The sequence below is a fragment of the Mastigoproctus giganteus genome, chromosome 4 (genome assembly GCF_048544385.1).
Source record: "Mastigoproctus giganteus isolate SK-2022 chromosome 4, ASM4854438v1, whole genome shotgun sequence".
Classification (NCBI taxonomy): domain Eukaryota; kingdom Metazoa; phylum Arthropoda; class Arachnida; order Uropygi; family Thelyphonidae; genus Mastigoproctus; species Mastigoproctus giganteus.
The window spans coordinates 173,843,968-173,865,363 of record NC_143578.1 but is presented as its reverse complement, the minus strand read 5'-3'; the positions used below and the strand labels follow the sequence as shown (position 1 = coordinate 173,865,363).

At 36.2% G+C, this 21,396-nt stretch overlaps 1 protein-coding gene across 1 annotated transcript in view; it reads left to right on the top strand.

The window, feature by feature from the left end:
• Window positions 1-21,396, top strand: part of LOC150087211 (glycogen debranching enzyme) — a 763,093-nt gene that overhangs the window by 316,449 nt on the left and 425,248 nt on the right. The window contains exon 14 of the mRNA XM_090371076.1: window positions 15,837-15,987. Coding sequence (XP_090227202.1) covers window positions 15,837-15,987 — 151 coding nt within the window. The remainder of the gene's footprint in view (window positions 1-15,836; window positions 15,988-21,396) is intronic.

Below are 21,396 nucleotides of genomic sequence, written 5' to 3'. Positions count from 1 at the left end.
ATTATAACCTGTAGTACTTAGTACCGTGCTTGGGTTGGAGGTTGAGAAGATGAAAGAAGATATTTGTTGATATTGGACTTGAACTTCTGTAGATTGTAATTTTCAGGAAATACATATGAAGGAAGGTTGTTCCAGAAAACGGCAGTTGAATGAATAAATGAGGAAGATGAAAAGTTGGTTCTGTGGGTTTGAAGTTGGACAGTAAATGGATGTTGGCTGGTGGCGGCACGTGTTCGGACTGTTTTGAAAGAGAGAGCGGGAATTATAGAAGCCAATTCAGAAGAACAGTGCCCATGGAAGTATCTGTAGAAGAGGCATGCAGCAGAAACAGTGCGTCTATGAGACAGCGAGTGGAGAGACTCTGTTAGAGATGAATCATTAATTAACCTAACTGCCCTCTTCTGAATGGAATCAAGAAGCCTGAGAGAGGTTTTGGGGGCACCACCCCAGATGTGGGAACAATATTCCATGGCAGGGTGGATTTGCGATTTATACAGAGTGAGCAGCTGTTTGGGAGAAAAGTAACGCCGAGAGCGAAAGAGAAAACCAAGTTTTTTAGATGCAGAGGAAGCAATATTTGTAATGTGCTTGTGCCAAGAGAGATTAGAAGTCAGGGTAATCCCCAAAAGAGATATATCATTTTGCCTAGAAATCGGAGTGTCACTAAAGATAAGCATAGGAGCAGAAGAATCCTTTTTGCGAGATATAAGACAAGATTGAGTTTTAGAAGGGTTGAAATCAACTAAGTTGTCTTTGCCCCACTGGAGAATTACCTGAAGATCGGCATTTAAGGAATTGGCAGCAGATTTTCGAGAACTTGAAGCTGATTGAGCTGGACAAGGTTTCTCAAAATGGAAAGTTGAATGCAATGTGCTATCATCGGCAAAACTATGGATAGGATTTCCAGTCAGTGGAAGAAGGTCATTGATATACAAGAGGAAAAGAGTGGGGGAAAGAACTGAACCTTGGGGGACACCGGCATTAGTGGAGAAGTTAGAAGACAGAGAGCCATCTACCATCACCCTCAGTGAGTGATCAGAGAGAAAACTGGATAACCAATTACTAAAAACAGTTGGCAAACCATAAGATGGAAGCTTGTTTAGAAGACCTTTATGCCAAACACGATCAAAAGCCTTTGAGATGTCAAGAGCAACTACTTGTGTTTCACCGAACCTTTCCATTGAATTAGTCCATAAATGGGTAACATAAGCCAGAATATCACCAGTGGATCGACACGGACGGAATCCATACTGGTGATCCTTGATCAGACGGAAGGTTTCTAGGTAGTTTAAGAGTTGGCGGTTAATTGATTTCTCCATTACTTTAGAAAGAGTAGAAGTAATTGCAATGGGACGATAATTGGATGGGAGGGATTTGTCACCCTTTTTAGGAACTGGCTGGATATGAGCAAATTTCCAAGCAGAAGGAAAAACACCTTTGGAATAAGAAAGTGAAAAAAGGCGGCAAAGAATAGGAGTAAGTTCAGGAGCACAGGTTTTGAGAACAAGTGGAGAAATACCATCAGGACCTGGAGCTTTCTTAGCATCAAGATTCATCAAAATCCTTCTGATATCCTTTTGACGGAAGACCACAGGAGGCATTGAATGGAGCGTGTTAGGAATGGTGGGAGGTGTTTTACCAAGATCATTAATACATGAGCTCAAAGAAAAATGGGATGCTAGCAGGTCAGCTTTATCCTTGGCTGAAGTGACAACAGAACCATCTGGTTTGGACAGAGGTGGGAGCAGAGATGGGCAAAAGTTGCGGCCAATAGCTTTGGCAAGAGACCAGAATGCTCGGCTACCATTAGGGCAAGAAGCAAGTTTTCTACTCTTAGTTTCCAGACACTGCAATTTTCAGACCTGAGGTCTTTTTTTCTTGCTAAGAGAACCCTTTTGGTCCTCACTAATTTTGTTGCTCTTCTCCAAACCTGTTACAAGAGAACCACATCCTTCCTGAAACGAGGCTTCTAGACCTGTATACATTACTCAAGATGTGGCCTAACCATTGCCTTATACAATGGGATAATCACCTCCTTATTCCTGCTTACAAAATTCCTGTATATAGAGTGGCAAAACTCCCACGAGGTATCCCATTTATCCATCTGCACTGCTCAAGAACTGCATAATTACCCCCAGGTCTTTATCACCACTAAGTGTGGTATCACACAGTGGATATGTAATTCTGGAATTACTGCTACCCATTTCTTTGCATTTGTCAATGTTAAACTTTAATTGCCACTTCTCAGCCCATCTGCCTGATTTTTATAGATCTCATTACAGTAGCATGCCTTGATTCCTATCATTAATCACTTAAACATCCTTTATATCAATTACAGACTTAAATATTAAGATTGAGAGGCCTTCATCAATGGCATTAATAAATATTGAAAACAGCAGCGGACCTTGTCTTTTGAAGTCCAAATCTAAACATGTGTGCCTGATCAAAGAACAAGCAATGATAAGATGCTAGACAATTGTTTCCCTATTTCTGTGCCCACTGTAACTTTTACTATAGAAAGAGTATTGGTAATTCCTCTACGTACACTGATTGTCCTATGTAGTCAAGTAAGGATTCACAGGTGAAGGTTCCAAGGTAGCCTCTGAAGAGAATCTACTTAAAATTATACCTTTAGTAATGACCACTCTTATACCACATAAATATTAAATAGCTTATTCAGTTAATAACTAAATTCCTATACATTAAGGTGATGTTTTAGGAACCTTGCCAGAACTCATCATCAGACCATATATTGGCTGTTATCAACTCTATGCTTTGCCAACTGTCTCGATCTCTACAGTGCATTCTGATTGAGTCTCTTGGTAAGCAGGGGGTTTGACGACAGCCAATATATGGTCTGATTATGAGTTCCGGCAAGGTTCCCGAAACAGACCTTAATGTATAGAGATTTAGTTATTAACCAAATAAACTATCTTAATATTCATATAATATGAGTGGTCATTACTAAAAGCATAATTCTGTGAAAAATCACCACGTAACATCCTTCCCCAACTACATCAGACTCTACTTAAATTTCACTACTGTGTTGTTTCTGTCATGAAAACAAGACAACTCTTCTAAAAAGAAATATGTATTTTGATCCAAAATAATTATGTATACAAGTTAGCAAACAAATACATAACAATAAATAATTGACATTTGAAAAATTAGATTCCGCTTTAAAAATTGGTAGCTACCATATAATAGCTAATAGAAAACATTTTAAAATACATTTAAATTCCAATATCAAGCATCAAAGATTTTAGCATGCAATACTACTAAAATGGAGTGACACTAAATTTTTTTTAAAGTTCTTCTTTTATTTCTTTCATTTTGACCACCAGTTCTTTTAATATTTCCAAATGGCTTTATCTTCCAATTCTAAAAATAATTATTTCTCATACCTGGTTTCATCTTTACAATAGCTGAAAAGTGACTTGTGCTTGCTTAAAAAAAGGAAGAGTGTTCATTTTATGAAAACACATTTATTCATGGTCCATTTTACATTCTCTATCATTTGGTAATAGTACTAAGATCCTTCATTCAGAAGAACTTCTGAAACATTTAACTTTGTTTTACTAATTATAGTATTGCCATTACATGTGGACTGAGGTATTCAAGAAAAATATAGAAAATTTCCTCTTTGATCCATACATTCTTTTCTCAGTTATATCTTTTTTTATTTTGACAGATTTCTTTCCTTTTACCAATATATTATGACTAAATTATCATTCATTATTCTTACTTCTTTCCTTCTGTCCTAGAGCTCACACGGCCACATGTGTGCCACTATTTCATATACATGTACTTGTTAGTATCAAGGTGTAACAATATTGCTAGTAAAGATATGCTAAGCTGTGTATTTAAAACTGGTGTTAAACTAAAGCACATTGTAATAAGGATAATAACAATATAAATATAACGTGTGTGTGTGTGTTACAATAGTTTGTCTTTTTCAAAAAGTGTTCAGAAATATATATACTCTTGAGCCAAAACACTATGACCACCCCCCTATCTCCACAAGTGGATGCATTCCACAGCAGCTAGGAATGACTTCACTGACCTGCAGAGCATATATAGTGATGGCACAAGTAGTGCCTGTCAGTTCATCGATATGAAACCAGTGCAATGAGGAAAAGGAAGGACCCTACAGGATTTGAATGGGGAATTCAAACACTAGGAAGGCATGGACCAGTACATCAGCAAAAGCAGGTATTGTTGCTTGTTCGAGGGCTGCCGTTGTAAAGGTGTAGTTGGAATTGTCTGAAGAGGGACTCACAACCACCCAACATATTGGGATGGGGATACCACCACTGGTTGGCAGTCGAGGTGAACTGTGGTTAGCACATGCTGTTTGGGACCACAGACAGCTCATGATTTCCTGAGTTAACAGCAGACTACAATCAGAGTGTACAGAGAAACATTTCCAAGTGCACCATCCAGCAGAAACTCTTGTGGATGGTGCACTTGGAAATGTGCACCATCCAGCAGACACTCTTGTGGATAACGCTGGGAGCAGGTGACCTGTTTATGTGCCCATGTTGACCTACTGTCATCAATACCTCTGCCTGGAATGGGCATGAGAGCACCATTCCAGGACATTGAATGAGTGGAAGAGAGTTGCCTGGTATGATAAATCAAGATTCTGGCTCCATCATGCTGATGAACTGTTGCATATCCAGTGGTGAACTGGTAAACAGCTGCAGCCAGGCTGCACAACTTTGGATGAAAATAGGTTGGTGGTGATGGTATCATGGTTTGGGGGGGTTATCATGGCCATTAGGTCCCCTCATCTCCATTGAACACGCCCTCACTGCCAGATCCTACCTCACCTTTGTTTCAGACCAAGTTTTGCCCTATATGTGTATCCAGATGGCACCGGACTCTTTCAATGAGACAATATCTGTGTTACAAAGGCCCACAATGTGCAGGAATGGTGTTTGAGGATCATGTATACGCATTTTGTGTGCTCCTGCCCATTAATTCCATCAAACATTTGTGGGATGCAGTGGAATGTAGCATTCACCAGTCCATGCCAGTGTGCCTTGATACATTGCCAAATCCAGGATGTCCTTTTGTCCATCTGGTCCAGGATACCTGAGGACACCTTCAGTGGTCTTGTGGAGTCATTGCCACACTGGGTAAAAGTGATTATCACCACAAAAACAGCCAACATGCTAATAGGTAGGTGGTCATAATGTTTTGGCTTATGAGTGTATGTAAATTACATGTCGTTAAAAAGAGAAATAACTTTAGAAAGTATCAACTTTCGACAGCCCTAAACTGAACCCTGGGGAACTCCACAGCATTATTTTGAAAAAAATAGTAACTGATTAATAACCACTTTAATAACCCATTTAGGCACCTCCGTAGCCAGGTAGGAAGGAGCAGCAGTGCGTAGCACACGCTTCTTGATTAGACCAGGGTTCAGTCCCCTCACCACCAAATACGGAGAATGCGGGAAGGTCAGGGAATGACCACCGCATATCCCGCCGGAGCAATATGGCCTTAGTTGCTAATGCTCCTAAAAACCAAATAACCCATTAACCCCCCCCCCTCTCTCTCTCTCTCTCTCTCTCTCTCTCTCTCTCTCTCTCTCTCTCTCTCTCTCTCCACTTTTCTGATCGTGCTGTCGTCACTGGCTGAATGGGAATGAGCTAGCATTCTACCGATGTCCAACCACACCTAAACTGTCCATGCCAGTGCTTCACAATGCTATAGGATGGAGCTTCTATCCTTATATACAGCAGTCATCTCTTCATGGATTTCTTTAGGAGATTTCCCCTTCAAGAACAGATACTGGATTACAGCTCTGGCTTCAGCTTTGTCCATGATGCTACTCTGTCACACATTCAGCTCTGTAAGAGAAAAAAAATTAAGACACTGGGCTGAAATTTTACACCTTTAGTACAGAGATATGTATGATACTACACACAAAATAGTATGTAGAAGTAGGTGAGGGCAATTCTTTATTGAATCACCCTCGTATTTCATACATGCTGATTTTTTTATATTTTTTATTTTTCTTATATTAAATGAACTTTTTTTTCTTTTTCTAATTGACAGAAGTAAAAAGTAAAGATAAGTAACTTATTATCAAGATTATAACTTTATAGAACACAAAACTCTATAGTTTTATGTTCTGTAAACTTAGCCATATGGATTAATTACAACTATGTTTGTTATTCTTCTCCTGTATCTCTCCCCCCCCCTTTTGGAAGTCTTTTCTATCTCTGTATATGTACCTATACACAAGTGACACCACGTTCACGAGCCTTATGTAATAATACAGGTAACCCTTGCATAACACGGTAGTTAGGTTCCTATAAAATGTCATGTTGTGCGAAACCAAAGAAAAAGTACAAAAAGGAGTGTTACGTTCCAAAGGCTAACAAAAATACACTATTTCATTAACAAGATAACAAAACTAACAAAAATACACCAGTCTAGATTTTGTGCATCTTCTGCTCTCTAAAAAATCAGTAATCTGGTTTTGTTTGCTTTTGTTTGATAACTCTGTGAATTTCATCATATGGAAATAAGCATTTTTGAAGCTCCCTTTTGAACTTTGGGCTCCTACCATTCAAGAATCTGCATTCAAAAATAAGATTCTAATTGCTTGGCTAACTTTATGCCTTCCCGTATGCTTTTTAGTGTAAAATTTGGAAGTTCAGAATTTTCATCTGCGCTATCATCCTCTGAATTGATTTGGTTTGTCTATGATGCCATTTCCACCAAATCTCCTTCACAAGCCACCCTCTTTCTACCATTAATTTTTGAATGTATTCAGTAATCATATCTTATTTTATTTTTTTAGGAGCATTGGTGACTAAGGCCATGTTGCTCTGCATATATTGTCTATAAATTGCATGTCCTGAGGGTGATTTTCTGTTTTGCTGGACGAAAAACACAAGTTTCCAGGAGAAAAAACCATGCTACCCTCACCTGAGCCCGACTAACTCAGCCATGTTGTGAAAAAGACCCATAAAAATTCCTCCCATCATCGACAGGATTTGAATTCAGGTCTTTTCCATCCAGTGTGGGGAGGAGGAGGAGGGCGATTCTATCAACTGTGCTACCCACGAGGGCTTCAGTAGTCATATCATCAAAATCTTCCCCTCCTACCGATGTAGCAAATTCTGCTATCGCACCAATTCCATTTTCTGCTGGTTCAACCATATTTCTTGAATGAACTGACTCTGGCTGCATTTCTCCACATGCATTTAATGTTGATGGTTTTACTTCTTTGAGCAATAAAGCTATGATTTTGTTACAGTCCACAATTGAGAAATGTTTCCATTACTTCGTTAAATTTGAATTCAATTTTTTTTTTCAAAATCCATTGTAGATGTAATGAGTTTTAAAGGTGGATATAAGCCTTGATCTAATGGCTGAATGAAACAAGTTGTATTAACTTAGTACAACTGTAGTGGTAGAAATAGAACTTCAACATTTAGATGACTTAATTCCTTTGGATGGCCTGCGTGTTATCCACTAGTAATAAAACTTTGAAATATAAAATTTTTCCATGAGATTAACGAGCATAATTTTAGTAACACAGAACATATCACAGGGATTTCTCAATAATTTTTTTTTGACTAGTGTGCCAGCAGCGGCGATTAAAAAAGAGTGGAAATGTTAAAAAATTATATCCAACATAATGGCAGGGTTTCCCTGCACAAAAAACCTCAGAAATACCCTGTTATGTGAAGTTTGTCGAAATTCTCTAACTGTGTTAGAGCAAACCGTGCTATACCGTGTTGTGTGAGGATTTCCGTAATTTATCATCAATCATGTTAGAGCGAAACTGTGTTGTTCAAGTACCATGTTATACAGGGGTTGCCTGTACATGAAACGTGCACATGGACTCTCTACAGCTAATAATACTGCAGTAAAATTACATTTAATGTATGGATTTCTTTTTTACACACAGCATGTCGGAAAAAAAAGAAATTTTAACTGTCAGATTTCTGTTTGTCCAAATTTAATGAAATTTAGAATGGTTTCACAAAATTTTTTTGTGAAAATCCGTCCACTAAGGTTTAAGTTGTTACTTGCAGATGGACATGATGAAGATAGTAGGTGCATATGTAAATATATATGCAAATGCACATAAACATGAAGTTATATAGTTTTTTTTTTTTTTTGGCTGATGTTGTATAAGCTTACTTTCTTGCATCATTTGGAACTATTACCAATCATTACACCATTATACCTTTCATAATATTATTATCATTATGCTCTTATATTATTTCTCCCTGATTTGGTGTTCCACCTCATGATGGGTATTGCTACCAAGTACACAGGGTGGTTGTTGTTATATCTGGTGTTACTGTTGGTCAAGGAACTCTCTGATTATCCAACAGGTATTCAGGATTGCGACTTTCTGGACTTCCTTGTAGGTGTTTGTTGGGAGAGCTATTGCTGCTAGACTGTTATGTAGGGTCTTTAGCACAATACCGGTGGTTGACACGATGATCGGGATGTTCGTTACTTGTTGCATATGCCACATCTCTTTGATCCAGTTATATTAAAGGAGGCAGCAAAGGAAGTAAGCAAACCCTTAGCCATAAATATGAGAGCTTCCTTGGACTCAGGGGAGGTACCCATAGACTGGAGATGTGCAAATGTGACCCCAATTCACAAAGGAGGATCAAAAGCTGACACAAGTAATTACACCTGTGGGTGTAACTTCTCTTCCAGGAAAATTAGTGGAAGCACTGGTTAAAGAAGCACTGCAGGATCATCTAGACAAGACTTCAGTTATAGCTCGGACACAGCATGGTTTTGTTAAGGGGAAGTCCTTCCTGACTAATTTGATTGGATACTATGATGCAGTCACAAAAGAACTGGATGCAGGGAATAACTTTGAAATTATATACTTGGATCTTAGAAAGGCTTTTGATACTGTTACACATGGAAGGCTGCTGCACAAATTGGAGCAGTGTGGCATTGGAGGCAAATTGCTGCTGTGGATAAAGGGGTGGTTGAGGGGGAGAAGACAGAGAGTGGTAATCAATGGACACTGCTTATCGTGGACTAATGTTATTAGTGGAGTCCCTCAGGGTTCAGTATTGGGTCCATTATTGTTTTCTGTATTTATAAATAATATTGATGATGGTATATCAAGCTTAATGTCCAAGTTTGCAGACGATACAAAGGTTGGCAGGGTTGTTAAGGACACTACTGACATTATGCTGCTGCTGCTGCTGCTGCAACAGGATCTGGAAAGGTTGAGCAGATGGGCTGAGAGGTGGCAAATGAAGTTTAACGTTGACAAATGTAAAGTACTACATATGGGAAACATCAACCTCAGAGAAACGTATCAACCCTGTGGTACTATACTGACAGTGGTAGAGAATGAAAAGGACCTGGGGGTAATTGTGCAGGCAGATATGACGTTTTCTGAGCAGTGCAAACAGGTTGCAAGAGTAGCTCATGTTGTCTTGTCAATGATATACAGGAATTTTTCTAGCAGGGATAAGGAGTTGACTCTGCATAGTTGACTCTGGAACAGCAGCAGCAGCAAGAACAACAAGAGCCCGTTTTTTATAGCCTATAAAAACCCATGAGTTGCAGGAAATTCTGGCAGAGATTGATACATTGATCTGAGACATTGATCTAGACTGGTAACAGCTATTCTATTAGAAGAGGAATCATTGCAGTTTTGCAGCCTTAATACCATGTTCTGCAGGAGAGAAGGCATCAAACAATGCAAACAACTCTCCTTTCTTATTTTAAAAAGAAAAATGAAAAGCCTTCAATTGATCCAAAGATGGCAGAAGATGATCCAATGGACTCTGACGATCCATGACCAGGGCTTTCCTCTCATTCGTAATGACTACTTATTTATATTTTATTACAGATTAAATGTGATTTAGATGTATGTATTTAATGTTTATGTTAAATTAAATATTAAAATTTTGGTATTATTTTGCAAAATAATAGAAATATTTTGATGAAAATTTTCACTATAACAAAAATATATGTAGGTCCTGGCTGACTTCCCCTATTATTAGTAATATGTAAGTCTCATTTTAACAAAATAGTTTTGTCAAAAAAATTCAGTACAGCGAATTATTTTCAGAGTCAATCTTTGCTGAAATTTATTGGTTTCCAATGCAAAAAAAAATTATTTTTTTTGGAAAATTTTGAATGCCACTATCCAGATTGTAAATACAATTTTGGGAACATTTATTTGAAGAGAAATGTGGAGGTTTTAAAAATATGGCAAAAGAATGCAACATTACATTCTTTGTTTTTCACATTTTTGAATGACACTTATACCCTTCCCCCCTCCCAGATTATTATTATTATTATTATTAGCCATATGGTACAAGGAAGCCTGAGGCTTATGCTGCACCAGCCAAAAAAAAAAAAAAAAATTCCCGAGTTACCCCCTGTGTGTGCGTGTGTGTGTGTGTGAGAGAGAGAGAGAGAGAGAGAGAGAGAGAGAGAAGTAGAAGGCATCACCAAGAAAGAGAAGAATGATGATATCCAGCTCAGGACCCTGGGTTTGCCAAGCCCATACTCACCAGATGTGAGCAGTATTCTAGCAATGTTTCACAAAAAAAAAAAATAAAAAATAAAAGAAATAAAAAAGAAAACATCGAATGATGTGTGATTATGAATTTCAATAGCTGTAGTTAATTTTTTTTTTTTTTCTTTATTTTGTAGAGTAACTTTTAAAAATTGCTCAAATAATACATGCAAAAAGCAAATTGAGGGTAGTAACAAAATGAGATTAATTTTTCTGTGAACCACTTGCATTTGTGTAAGCACTTCACTCAATCAGCATAAAAAAAAATATCAGAATTAGTAATTCAATTCAAGTTGGTGATAAATGAACCTGCATATTTTCAATTGCACCAAAGTTGAATTCCCATATTAATGTGAGGATAGAAAATTTTGGAATTGAAAGCAAAAATTGACATATTAATGCATTGAAAAGTAATAATAAATTGTATCTACTGTACAATATTTACAAAAGAATGTGATGTTTATTATAAATAAAATATTTTCAATGATAATCTCTGAAATTTTTTTACTTTTATAGTACACACATTTCATCATTTTATTTATTTATTATTGATTTTAAAATCGATATTTAGCTTGGCAGTGGTAGCGTGTACAGTTTATTTTTAATTTATTAAAAATGTTTTAGATTTTTTTTGGATTCTGCTTGAAGAATAGCAATATTTCATATTTTCTTAATGAATTGCAATACAGGAACTCCCCAACTTATGTAATACTCGACTTACGGAAATTCAACTTTACGTAAGTTGTTGCTGGTCAGTGCAAACTTAAAAAAAATCATGGAAACGTATTTTGCATCCATAAGAATAAATGGAGGTATCATGAAAATATCGGAATGTGAACCCAATAACACATTGCTTTTTTGGTAATTCATTCCAAGACCTCAGAAGGTGAAAATTTCACTATATAACTAAGCTATTATTCTCTTTAAAAGGTAATTTTTATAATGGACATTGCACTACACTTTCATTGTTATTATATGTTCCGTTATAAGAATCAATTTTGAATGCCTTTGTGATATTTTTCTAAAACACATTTCTGGAGGTCACTACCATAAAACAATAAAAACAATTTGCACTTTTGGGCTTTTCTGTTAGTGCATCTAATTATTATTATTATTAGCTATATGGTGCAAGGAAGCCTGATATAAATGGATAGTAAACTCAATCTTATTGCATTTGCAGTAATCCCGTTAACTGGAATTGTGTGGGTTTTTACATTACGATATTATGATGAAATGAGTTCCCCTTCACTGAAATCTTCAATCATATGAAAAACATAAATAAATTTTCATAATCTTCTCCTCATTCCTATTTACTTATTACAACGGTGAAGGGAAAGTGATCAACGAAAAGTGCAAGTGCTGGCAGTGCCAGGAAACGAAACAAAATTGATTTAGAAATGAAGATGAAAAGGATTAAGAAGTACGAGGCAAGACAAAGTTTGTCATCTATTGCACAGAATTAGGTCTCGCTGCTTCAACAGTGAATACTATTTTAAGGGACAGTGCGTGTATAAAAGAACATGTTAAAGGATCAACGCATTTAAGATCAGCAGTGATTACAAAACAGCATTCAGGTTCTATATCGAAGATGGAAAAGCTATTACTGTAATAATATGGATGGAAATCACAAGTGCCCCTGACTCCAGTGGCCATTCAAGTAAAAGCAAGGAGTATTTCTGAAGATATTAGCGAACCCCAAGCCACGTTTGTGGCAAGCAATGGATGGTTTAATAGGCTCAAGCATCGCGCTGGTTTCCACAACATTAAAGTATGCGGTGAAGTCGCCAGTGCTGATTCTGCAGCTGCAGAAAAATTTTGTGATGTGTTGGAAAAAACCCATTCTAAATCTCCACAGCCTCAACTTCCGCAGCGGTGTGCTTATCAGCTGGAGAGTTAATTCTGGCAACGATGCTTGAAAGGTAAAACTTGCTGACATTATGCCTGTCTCCTCTCTCTTTTTGTAATTTTATAATTTTGAAATTTTTGTACATTTTTGTAATTTTTTACTGCACATGAGATAAAAAAATTGAATAATTCTATTTACACGTTCGTCGAACATTTCTTTTTTGCTTCTATCAAATTCAGCGTGCATAGTTGCGTGTGCAGAATTTCCCTAATTGCTTATTTAGGGAAATTCCTGCTTACGTAGTGTTCCGTGGAACGTAACTCTTACATTAATCAGAAAGTGGCTGTACTTAATGTTTATAACTTTTTAAGTTTCAGACACAGTGTTTTACACCTTTTATTGCCAAAAAATAAAAATAAATTTGCTAAAAAATACAAATACAAAAAAAGATATTAGTGACGAAATAGAAACATCTCTTTTTGACTCATTCGTCAGTCTCACTCTCCATTTTCCAATTTAAAAGACCATTAAACGAATGCATTTCAAACTTTGCATGCCCATATATTTCTGTTTTTATATATATAAATATTAAAAAAAAAAAAAAAAAAAACCACATTAGTATATTACTTCTATTTTCTGGCTTATATTCAAATTTGGTGTCCCTTACAGCTCATAAAATTTAAAACTACATATGTTGCTTCCCACAGACTAGCAGTCATTTCAAGAGAATACTGTATTTCATGTTATCGTCTTTATGCTGTGTAAGCAACAATAAATCTTAAAAAACTACTGCATTAAGATGGTAGATGTGTATGGACCTAGAGGGAGAGGAGAAACAAGCAACCCAATGTTTGGTACCATACGATTCTTCAAGCAAAATCTAAATAGTTGTAGAAATGGTGGTGAGGCCCTGACAGGCTCTTATGCCGAATTTCAACATGACATCACAATTAAATATGATTTTGATATGAAAACTATCAGAAAATTGATTCAGAAACTATTGCAGTAAAACCTTGACTGTATTTAAGAAGCTATAAAAAAATTTTAATCATTGACTAATGATTAACACAGGAATATTATTTTTGAGGGGCACCTTTTAGGTGTCCCACCACCACTACCATGTTAAGTAAAATAAAAAAATGTCTACTTCTACATGCTGTATTTATTTGAACAAATAACAAATGATTTTTTTAATAATTTTCAGTTATATTCATTAGAACAAATTTCAGTACAATCAAATGATTTGCGCCCCCTTTGTGAAGCTTGTAATTGGATTTTACTGTGTTTGCATTTGGGGAAACTCCTATTGAATTCGTTGGGAAATGTCATAAATTTGTCCTGATAGCAATATGGATGTGAAAATGTGTACTTATGTATGAAAGTTTTGTAAAGGATGAGAGCCTTGCAAGAACAAAGCTTGTCAACCAAGACCTCAAACCATTCTGAGGACAACATCCAGCTGGTAACAGGAATTGTTTTGGGCAACAGGAAATCAACAATGGATGAAAGTGCAACAGCTGCAGGCATTTTTGTTGGTTCTTTGAATACCATTCTTCGTGATCTTAGAAAATAAGATGTCAGTCATGTGGATTTCATGGCAGCTTTCTCAGTGACAAAAAGATGATTGTATAAAGGTGTGCAAACCAGTGATTCTAACTCTTGAGGTTTGCAAAACTCTTGAGGATGAGTGACTCTCAATCTCAAGAAGCTCACTTGAGAGAGTCTTCAAAGAATGGTTGTTTCTTCTTCTTGATTGTAATGATAGATTAGATGTGGATTCCATGGTTCAATCCTGAAACCAAGTGTCAGGCTGCCTAGTGGATGCACACTGCCCAAAAATTCTCTGTTGGCACAAGTGCAGAGAAAATTATGGTTGCTGTTCGCTGTTTTCTCTGATATTGATGTAATAATCCTTACACATTGTGTTCCCAGGGGTGCTCACTTCTTTTTCAGTAGTAGGCAACTTCTATGAAGAGATTCTGAAGCAGTTTCCCCAAGAGTTACAGAAGAACTATCTACACAGGCTGAAACTCATTTGATTTTTTCAGGACAATGCTTAGACTCATTATGCTGCTAAGGTGCACATTTTTTTTTGACAGAAAGCAAAATCGTGGTTATCTAACATCCTCCATGTTTGCCTGACCTTGTGACTTTTGGTTGTTTCCAATAATGAAGGATGCTGTTCATGGCAGAAATTTTCCTAGCTGACCAATAGCTACTTTGGCCATTTACTGGTGGGTAGGCATTCCTTCTTGGAGATTACATTGAAAAATAACTTTCATTCTGCATCTTGTGTATTTTATGAGAATAAATTTGGAGACCTTATAACTTGAATTCACCTTATAATTGCATTGGAGATAGCTGCAAATTCAAAGAAAATCAGAAAAGTCTTGAGTGCTTTGAAGAGTCAGAGAATAATAGTTGCAAAAGATAAATTTGTTAGAATGAAATAAAGAGATTTTAAGCTAAAAAAAAAAAAAAAAAAGTTCAAGATGAGTTGATCCCAAAATGTCAGAGCAAACATTTTCACAAGTACCATCTTTAGAATGAATAATTAAGAGAAATTCTTAGCTTCATTATTATTATTGACTATAGAGGTTAAGACAATTAATATTTGTGATTCTGTCAGAAAAAGCAAGTGTGACTTGGCTGATTGTAAATGGAAATGGACATATTGGGACTGAAAATGAGACCATATATGTGTGAAAAGGATTAGGAAACTTTTGGGAGGTTTAGATCTTTTTTTGCAGATAAGATCTTAAGATCTCGTTTTGAATTCTTGTAGTATGAGAATTTAAAATGAGCTTTTGTTTTATAGTTGATAAAATATGAATTTCAAACTCTTGTTTTTGGCAAATACATTCTTTATTCAACATTTGTTATATGTGTCCTAGTGGTATATGCAGTATGTTGAGAACATTTTGTTTATAAATTTTGTTTAGTATATTTTGTTCAGATTAATGGGCCATATTTGATAATATTTTATTCCTAGTAAGCCATGATTTTTATTTTTAATTTTTTTTTTTTTTTTTAATCTTTCTTGGTTTGAGTTGTTCCAAAAGTGACGTAGTTTTCTCATCATGAATTGTATGAAATTTTCATTATACTTCTAATGAGATTATCGGTAGTCATAAATTTACTTGCTTTAGGAGTGTTATAGCAAAAAGATTTTCTTTCAGCATTTTATTCCCATATTTCTGTCATCCTATCTTTTGCCATATAATTACTGTTCTCCCACCATTTCAAGGAAGAGAGATAGGGAATAGACGGTTGTGATCAGCTTAATCTGAATTATTCACTACTTTTCAGTTGTAAATAAGTTCTTTCAAACAAAGTAAGACTTCATTTTATCTCTGTTCTGTGTAAATTGATCTTTTTTGTTTCCACAATCAATTCTATTTTTATATAATTAAATTGCTTTTTATGTATTGTGTTTCTGTATTTTTGTAGGTGTATGTACATCAAGTAGACCCAAATGTTGTTGCTGTCACTCGGCACTGCCCTGCAACCCATCAGTCAGTTATTCTTGTTGCACGAACATCATTTCAGTCCCCTGCTAATCCTGCTCACACAGGCTTTATACCTTCTATGCCTGTACCAGGTGTGAGTCAGTTTTAACTATTACTTTGTATTTATCAGTCATTTCAGAAATATTCTGCATAATAAAAATAATATGATAAGGGGAACAGTCCTGATTACATTTGTGTTATTTATGATATTTTTATTTATTTATGATATTTTTATTTATTTATTTTATTTTTATTATATCTATTTTTTACTAATAAATTTTAGGACAGAAAGCCTCAAACTATGTAGAATTAAAATTATGATTTGGTGTGGTTTGGTGTAATTGCATCATTACTGCATAATTGAATTTTAAGACAGTTCAAAGTTTGTATGTTAGGCATCATTATTATAATATCCCATATTGTGAAATCCTTCATAAGAAGTTGCTTTCCTCTTCTTAGTATGAGTAGTGGCAAAAGATGCAGGAAAGCAAGAATATACAGTTAGAAAAAAAAAAGCAAAACACTTCCCAACTTCCCAGATTGCTTGCCCATTCCTTCTAATAGTTTGTCTAGTTCTTCCTTGATTTATTCAAACTACTCACCTCTACTACACCAGACAGGAGTTTGTTCCAACAATCAACTACCTGGTAGCCATCAGCCAGCAGGTAGTTTCCACACATCCATCCTGCAACCATCCTTGAATTTGAATTTATGCCCCATCATATGTTTAGTTTGAGTAGTCAGAAGGATTCCATTAGCATTGAGCTTACTCAATCCATTCAAAGCCTTAAATGCCTCAGTGAGATCTCCTCGTGGGTGCCTAGTCTTCCACACCTCCGTAGTCAGGTGGGAAGGAGCAGCAGTGCGTAGCACATGCTTCTTGATTAGACCGGGGTTCGAGCCCGTCACCACCAAATACGGAGGATGCGGAAAGGTCAGGGAATGATCACCGCATATCCCAGAGCAGTATGGCCTTAGTTGCTAATGTCATAAAAAAAAACAGTGCCTAGTCTTCAGATGCTACAATATGCAGAACTGAAGCCTTTCCTGGTAAGAGCACTATTTTGCTCCCCCTCACTAATCTTGGTGCTTTTCTGTGCATACATTGTTTGAGTACTATACACAAGTAAAGTACTCAAAATGTGATTTGACCATTATCTTATACAGTGGGATAATCATCTCTGTATCTCTGCTGCCAAAATTCTTGTATATCATTGACAAAACCATATGAGCTGTCTTGGCAGCCTATCTGCACTGCTCAGAGAACTTCATATCTGACTGCACAATTACCTTCAAGTCTTTTTCATTTTTCAATACTCTGGGCATGGTGCCACTCATTTTGTATGTTAATTTAGGGTTACTGCCTACTAAGTTTAATATTGACAAATGTAGTACCTTACATTTGTCAATATTAAACTTCAATTGCCCCTTCTCAGCCCATCTTGCCTAATTTTTATCGATCTTGTTTCAGTTGCATACCCTGATTACTGCAGTTTCATCATTAATAGTAATAGAAATTGCACTGAACAGTGTCATAGCATGAATTTTACATAGTTTGAGGCAGCTCAGTTGCTGTTCAAGAAGTGTATACTTGAACTTTGAATATTATCAAGTGGGAACCCCAGCGATAAGCTTATTTTTATTTTGTAAATACTACTTCAATTTTTAGTAGAGGATTTGCTGATCTTACAGTTCGCAAGGAGGAATATTTCTAGACACACATTTCTAGAATATTTGCAGACATCACCTTTCTGGGTGATGTCTGCAAATATCCCACCATTGTTATCACATATCCCACATAGTTATCATACTCTGTATGATTTGGACTTGTTATTTAAGAGGAGGAACTATGAAGCTTTGTTAGCAGACATCATGTCTTGAGATGAACTTTTGAAGAGTTCTCTTGTGTTTCGGGGAAGAGATAGTTAAGGTGGAATTGGTGGCAAATTATATTTGCCACCAATTCCACTATAGTTGCCTGATTATATGATCAAAGAACAGTTAAGTTGGTTTGAGGAGGTGATTAAGTTAGAGAGGAAAGTGATGAGAGACTTCCTGACAGTTTGGTCAGGGAAGGTGGTAGTTGTTATCAATATGAAGAAACCAGTGCCTAATATTATGGAAGTAGCAAGTTATAAGTTAATTATAAATTAAAAAGGTAAACTGCAGCCATTATCACCCACTGCAGGATGAAAGCTTCCTCAACAATTCATGCTGAGAGTAATGGACCATAATCTGCCACACCAATCCAGTGTGAGTTGGCAGATCGACCGTATTTAGTAGTCAGGGGCTTGAACCTCAGTCTACTCAAAGAGCGTGTGCTACTGCACTCCCGCTCCTGACCACTCGGCTACGGTTATAGGGAGGTAAAACCAGAACATACATGTTATCAAAAAGATACATCAGCTCTCAGTGTGATCATGCAAAAAGAATTAATTGTTTGGAATTTGGGAGGGTAGCAGATGTTTTGGGAAATTAATGATGAAATAGCAGTACATTTGATGGCATTTTCCAGCATTACATGAGTAGCTAATCAGGCAGATGGGGTAATGAAGGAGGCAGTTAAGGAAATTAGTTGCACAAATGAATTGTGTCAAATAGGACAGGACACAAAATCCATTGAGAGGAGAAGCAGGACTTCAGTGGAAGGTGGTGCAAGCACCTCCCTTGAAAGTCATTAAGAGAACAGTGGTAGCCAAGCATTTCTTTGAGGATCCACAGAAAGTAGTGGCAAGGATGGGAGAAGCTGTGTGCATGAAGGATGAGAATACTGCAATATGTTCTGACTCTAGTGAGAGTATGGAAGTAGAAAAAAAAAAGTAACGGAGGTAGTGAGGAGGCTTTTAAGGAGGTCAGGAGTGGGCTCATTTATTAGCTCAAACTTTGCCTGGAGAAAATACGAATATTACTATATTAGAGGATTTTGAGGATTGTTATTGGCCACCACTTAATGAATGAATGAATAATTGAATAATTTACATGAATAATTTAGTAAATGACACTGTGAGTACAATACAAAGCTGCTTAGATAGTCCTCAGTGTTCATGGACGAGAGAAATCAGCTAGCTTTATTAGGTAGGATACCAGAAAGATTTTGGCAGGCTATAGTTTAAGTGTATTCAAGATGGCAACATTAAATATTCAAAGTTTAAGATAGATTTTAAAAATATTAATGTTGCCCTTGGGTGTACAAGCAGGTAATTTTTTACAAGAAGTTGTATTTGTACAAAGAAGAAGGTAGAATCCATTCAGGACAAATTTAGGCTCATAATTTTGGAACCTGGAGAGGAGAAGGTAGGAATTACAGTTCTGCCTCCAGTACTTGGACAATTTAGAAAATCACAACATGATTTATGTGGTAGCATGTTGTGTATGGATTGGATAATTAGGCTAATAAACATGTATATGTGTATGCACCAAATGTTGCAAATAAGTAGACTGATTCTTTTGGCAATGCAGACTTTCTGTGCAAGTTTTGCTTGAAGTTGGAATTGTGTTCAAGATCTGAAATTGTATTATTAATAAAAGTATAAAAAAAGCTTATTATATAAAATAAAATAAGCATATACAGGCACACCTCTACTTACGTACAACTCAGATACATACAAAGAACGAAGTTTCTCAAAATTAATAAAATACCGTACTGAATTTTAATATATCAAAAATATATTAATGTGGTGTATATGAAAATGTATTAAAGTGTATTTGTGGAAGGATGAGAGAAATTTACCTCGATATGTTACGTAGAACACTTCCGTATGATATTCTCCAGAAATTAAAACAAATAAAAAAAAAAAAAAAAAAAATCAATTGAACACAATTCAAAAATCGATTAAAGGTAAACATAAATTTGAAAAACGATTTTGCTTTCTGAAGCAGACGCTTTTCAACCGTGTGTCATGATCACAGGAATGGAAATTACAGATTGTGTGAGCTTGAATCTTAAATAGAGAGATTATTTGTCTTCACGCATGCATGTAAAAGACCACAAATCAAATCGGAGATTGATATGGATGATGAACGTTAATAGAATTCTCGTGTAATTTAATTTCGACGGTTTCTGCAATTAATAGTCTCTTATAATTAAGAGGCATACGATGCTTTCTTGCATCGTATGCCTCTACTAATAATACGTGCCTCCTAGCCAAGTGGGAAGGAGCAGCAGTGCGTAGTACAAGCTTCTTGATTAGACCGGGGTTCGAGCCTGTCACCGCCAAATACGGAGGATGCGGAAAGGTCAGGGAATGATCACCGCATATCCCGGAGCAATATGGTCTTAGTTGCTAATGCTCCTAAAAAAAAAAAAAAAAAAAAAAAAAAAAACACCTCTACTAATGCTAATTTCCATATTGGTCTCACCACAATCTTAAATTCAAGATCTTGAAATAATCTATTAAGCTGCTTGTGATACTGTTCAACGTATGGGACAGAAATAAAGTATTTTTTGATGTTACCATTGTTGGTTGGTATAATGTTTTGTATCCTATCCTCTGCTTATACTGCATTTTGGTTTATGGTAGCAGTGGGTTAATCCCTGTTTAAGAATCTGCTGGTTAATATCTGTATTTTTGAGTCCAAATCAGATTCCGTCATTGAATATTTATTGGCATTGAGAAACTGATTAAAGATAATCGCCCTTTTGTAGGTAAACGGTTGATAGCTGTTATAATATAGAAGTATACTGGTATTTGTTGGTTTACAATAGATGTTAAATTGCATTTTATTCACGTCCTGAGTAAGCATAAAATTTAGAAAATTTAATGACTTAGTATCCGTATTTTGCCTTACCAATGTAAAATTGAGTCTAGGATGAATATTATTAAATGAATGTAAAACGTCTTGAACAGTGCTACTATCATTAATAACCAGAACATCTAAATACCTCCCGTGGTATGATACAGGATAGAAAAGGCATAAAATGTATCATCTCAATTGTTGAGAGGTAGACTTCCAATATTAAACCGCTTAGACTAAATCCCATTGGTATACCAAAAATTTGTTTATATACTTTGTCTTGAAAGGCGATATAGTTGGCTTCAACTAAAAGTCTAATTAAGTGAAAATATTTCTTTAATAGGAAGCTTATTAGGAAACATTTACAAAGGGTACTAGGAAAGTTTTGCAATATGACGCAACAATGAATCACAGGAAGCTGCTTGTTGTTGCATGTTGAGACATTTTCATACGTGCATAGTAGTCGCCGCGCCAAGTCGATGGGCTCAGTTATTCATTAGTAGTGAGAGTGTAAAGTGCTTGCGATGGCATCGTGGTCACGAAATGAGATAAGGACAGTTTTGCGGTATAATTTCGTGCGTGGTTTAACCATAGACCAGTGCTTAGAAGAAATGACTCTTGCACTAGATGATGATTGTCCACATCGTACAACGATATTCAGGTGGTATAGAGAATTCCAAAGGGGAAATTTCACTCTGGAGGATTCTGAGAAGCCGGGAAGGCCACGAATGTCAGTTACGGAGGAAAATGTTACTGCTGTGAGGAAA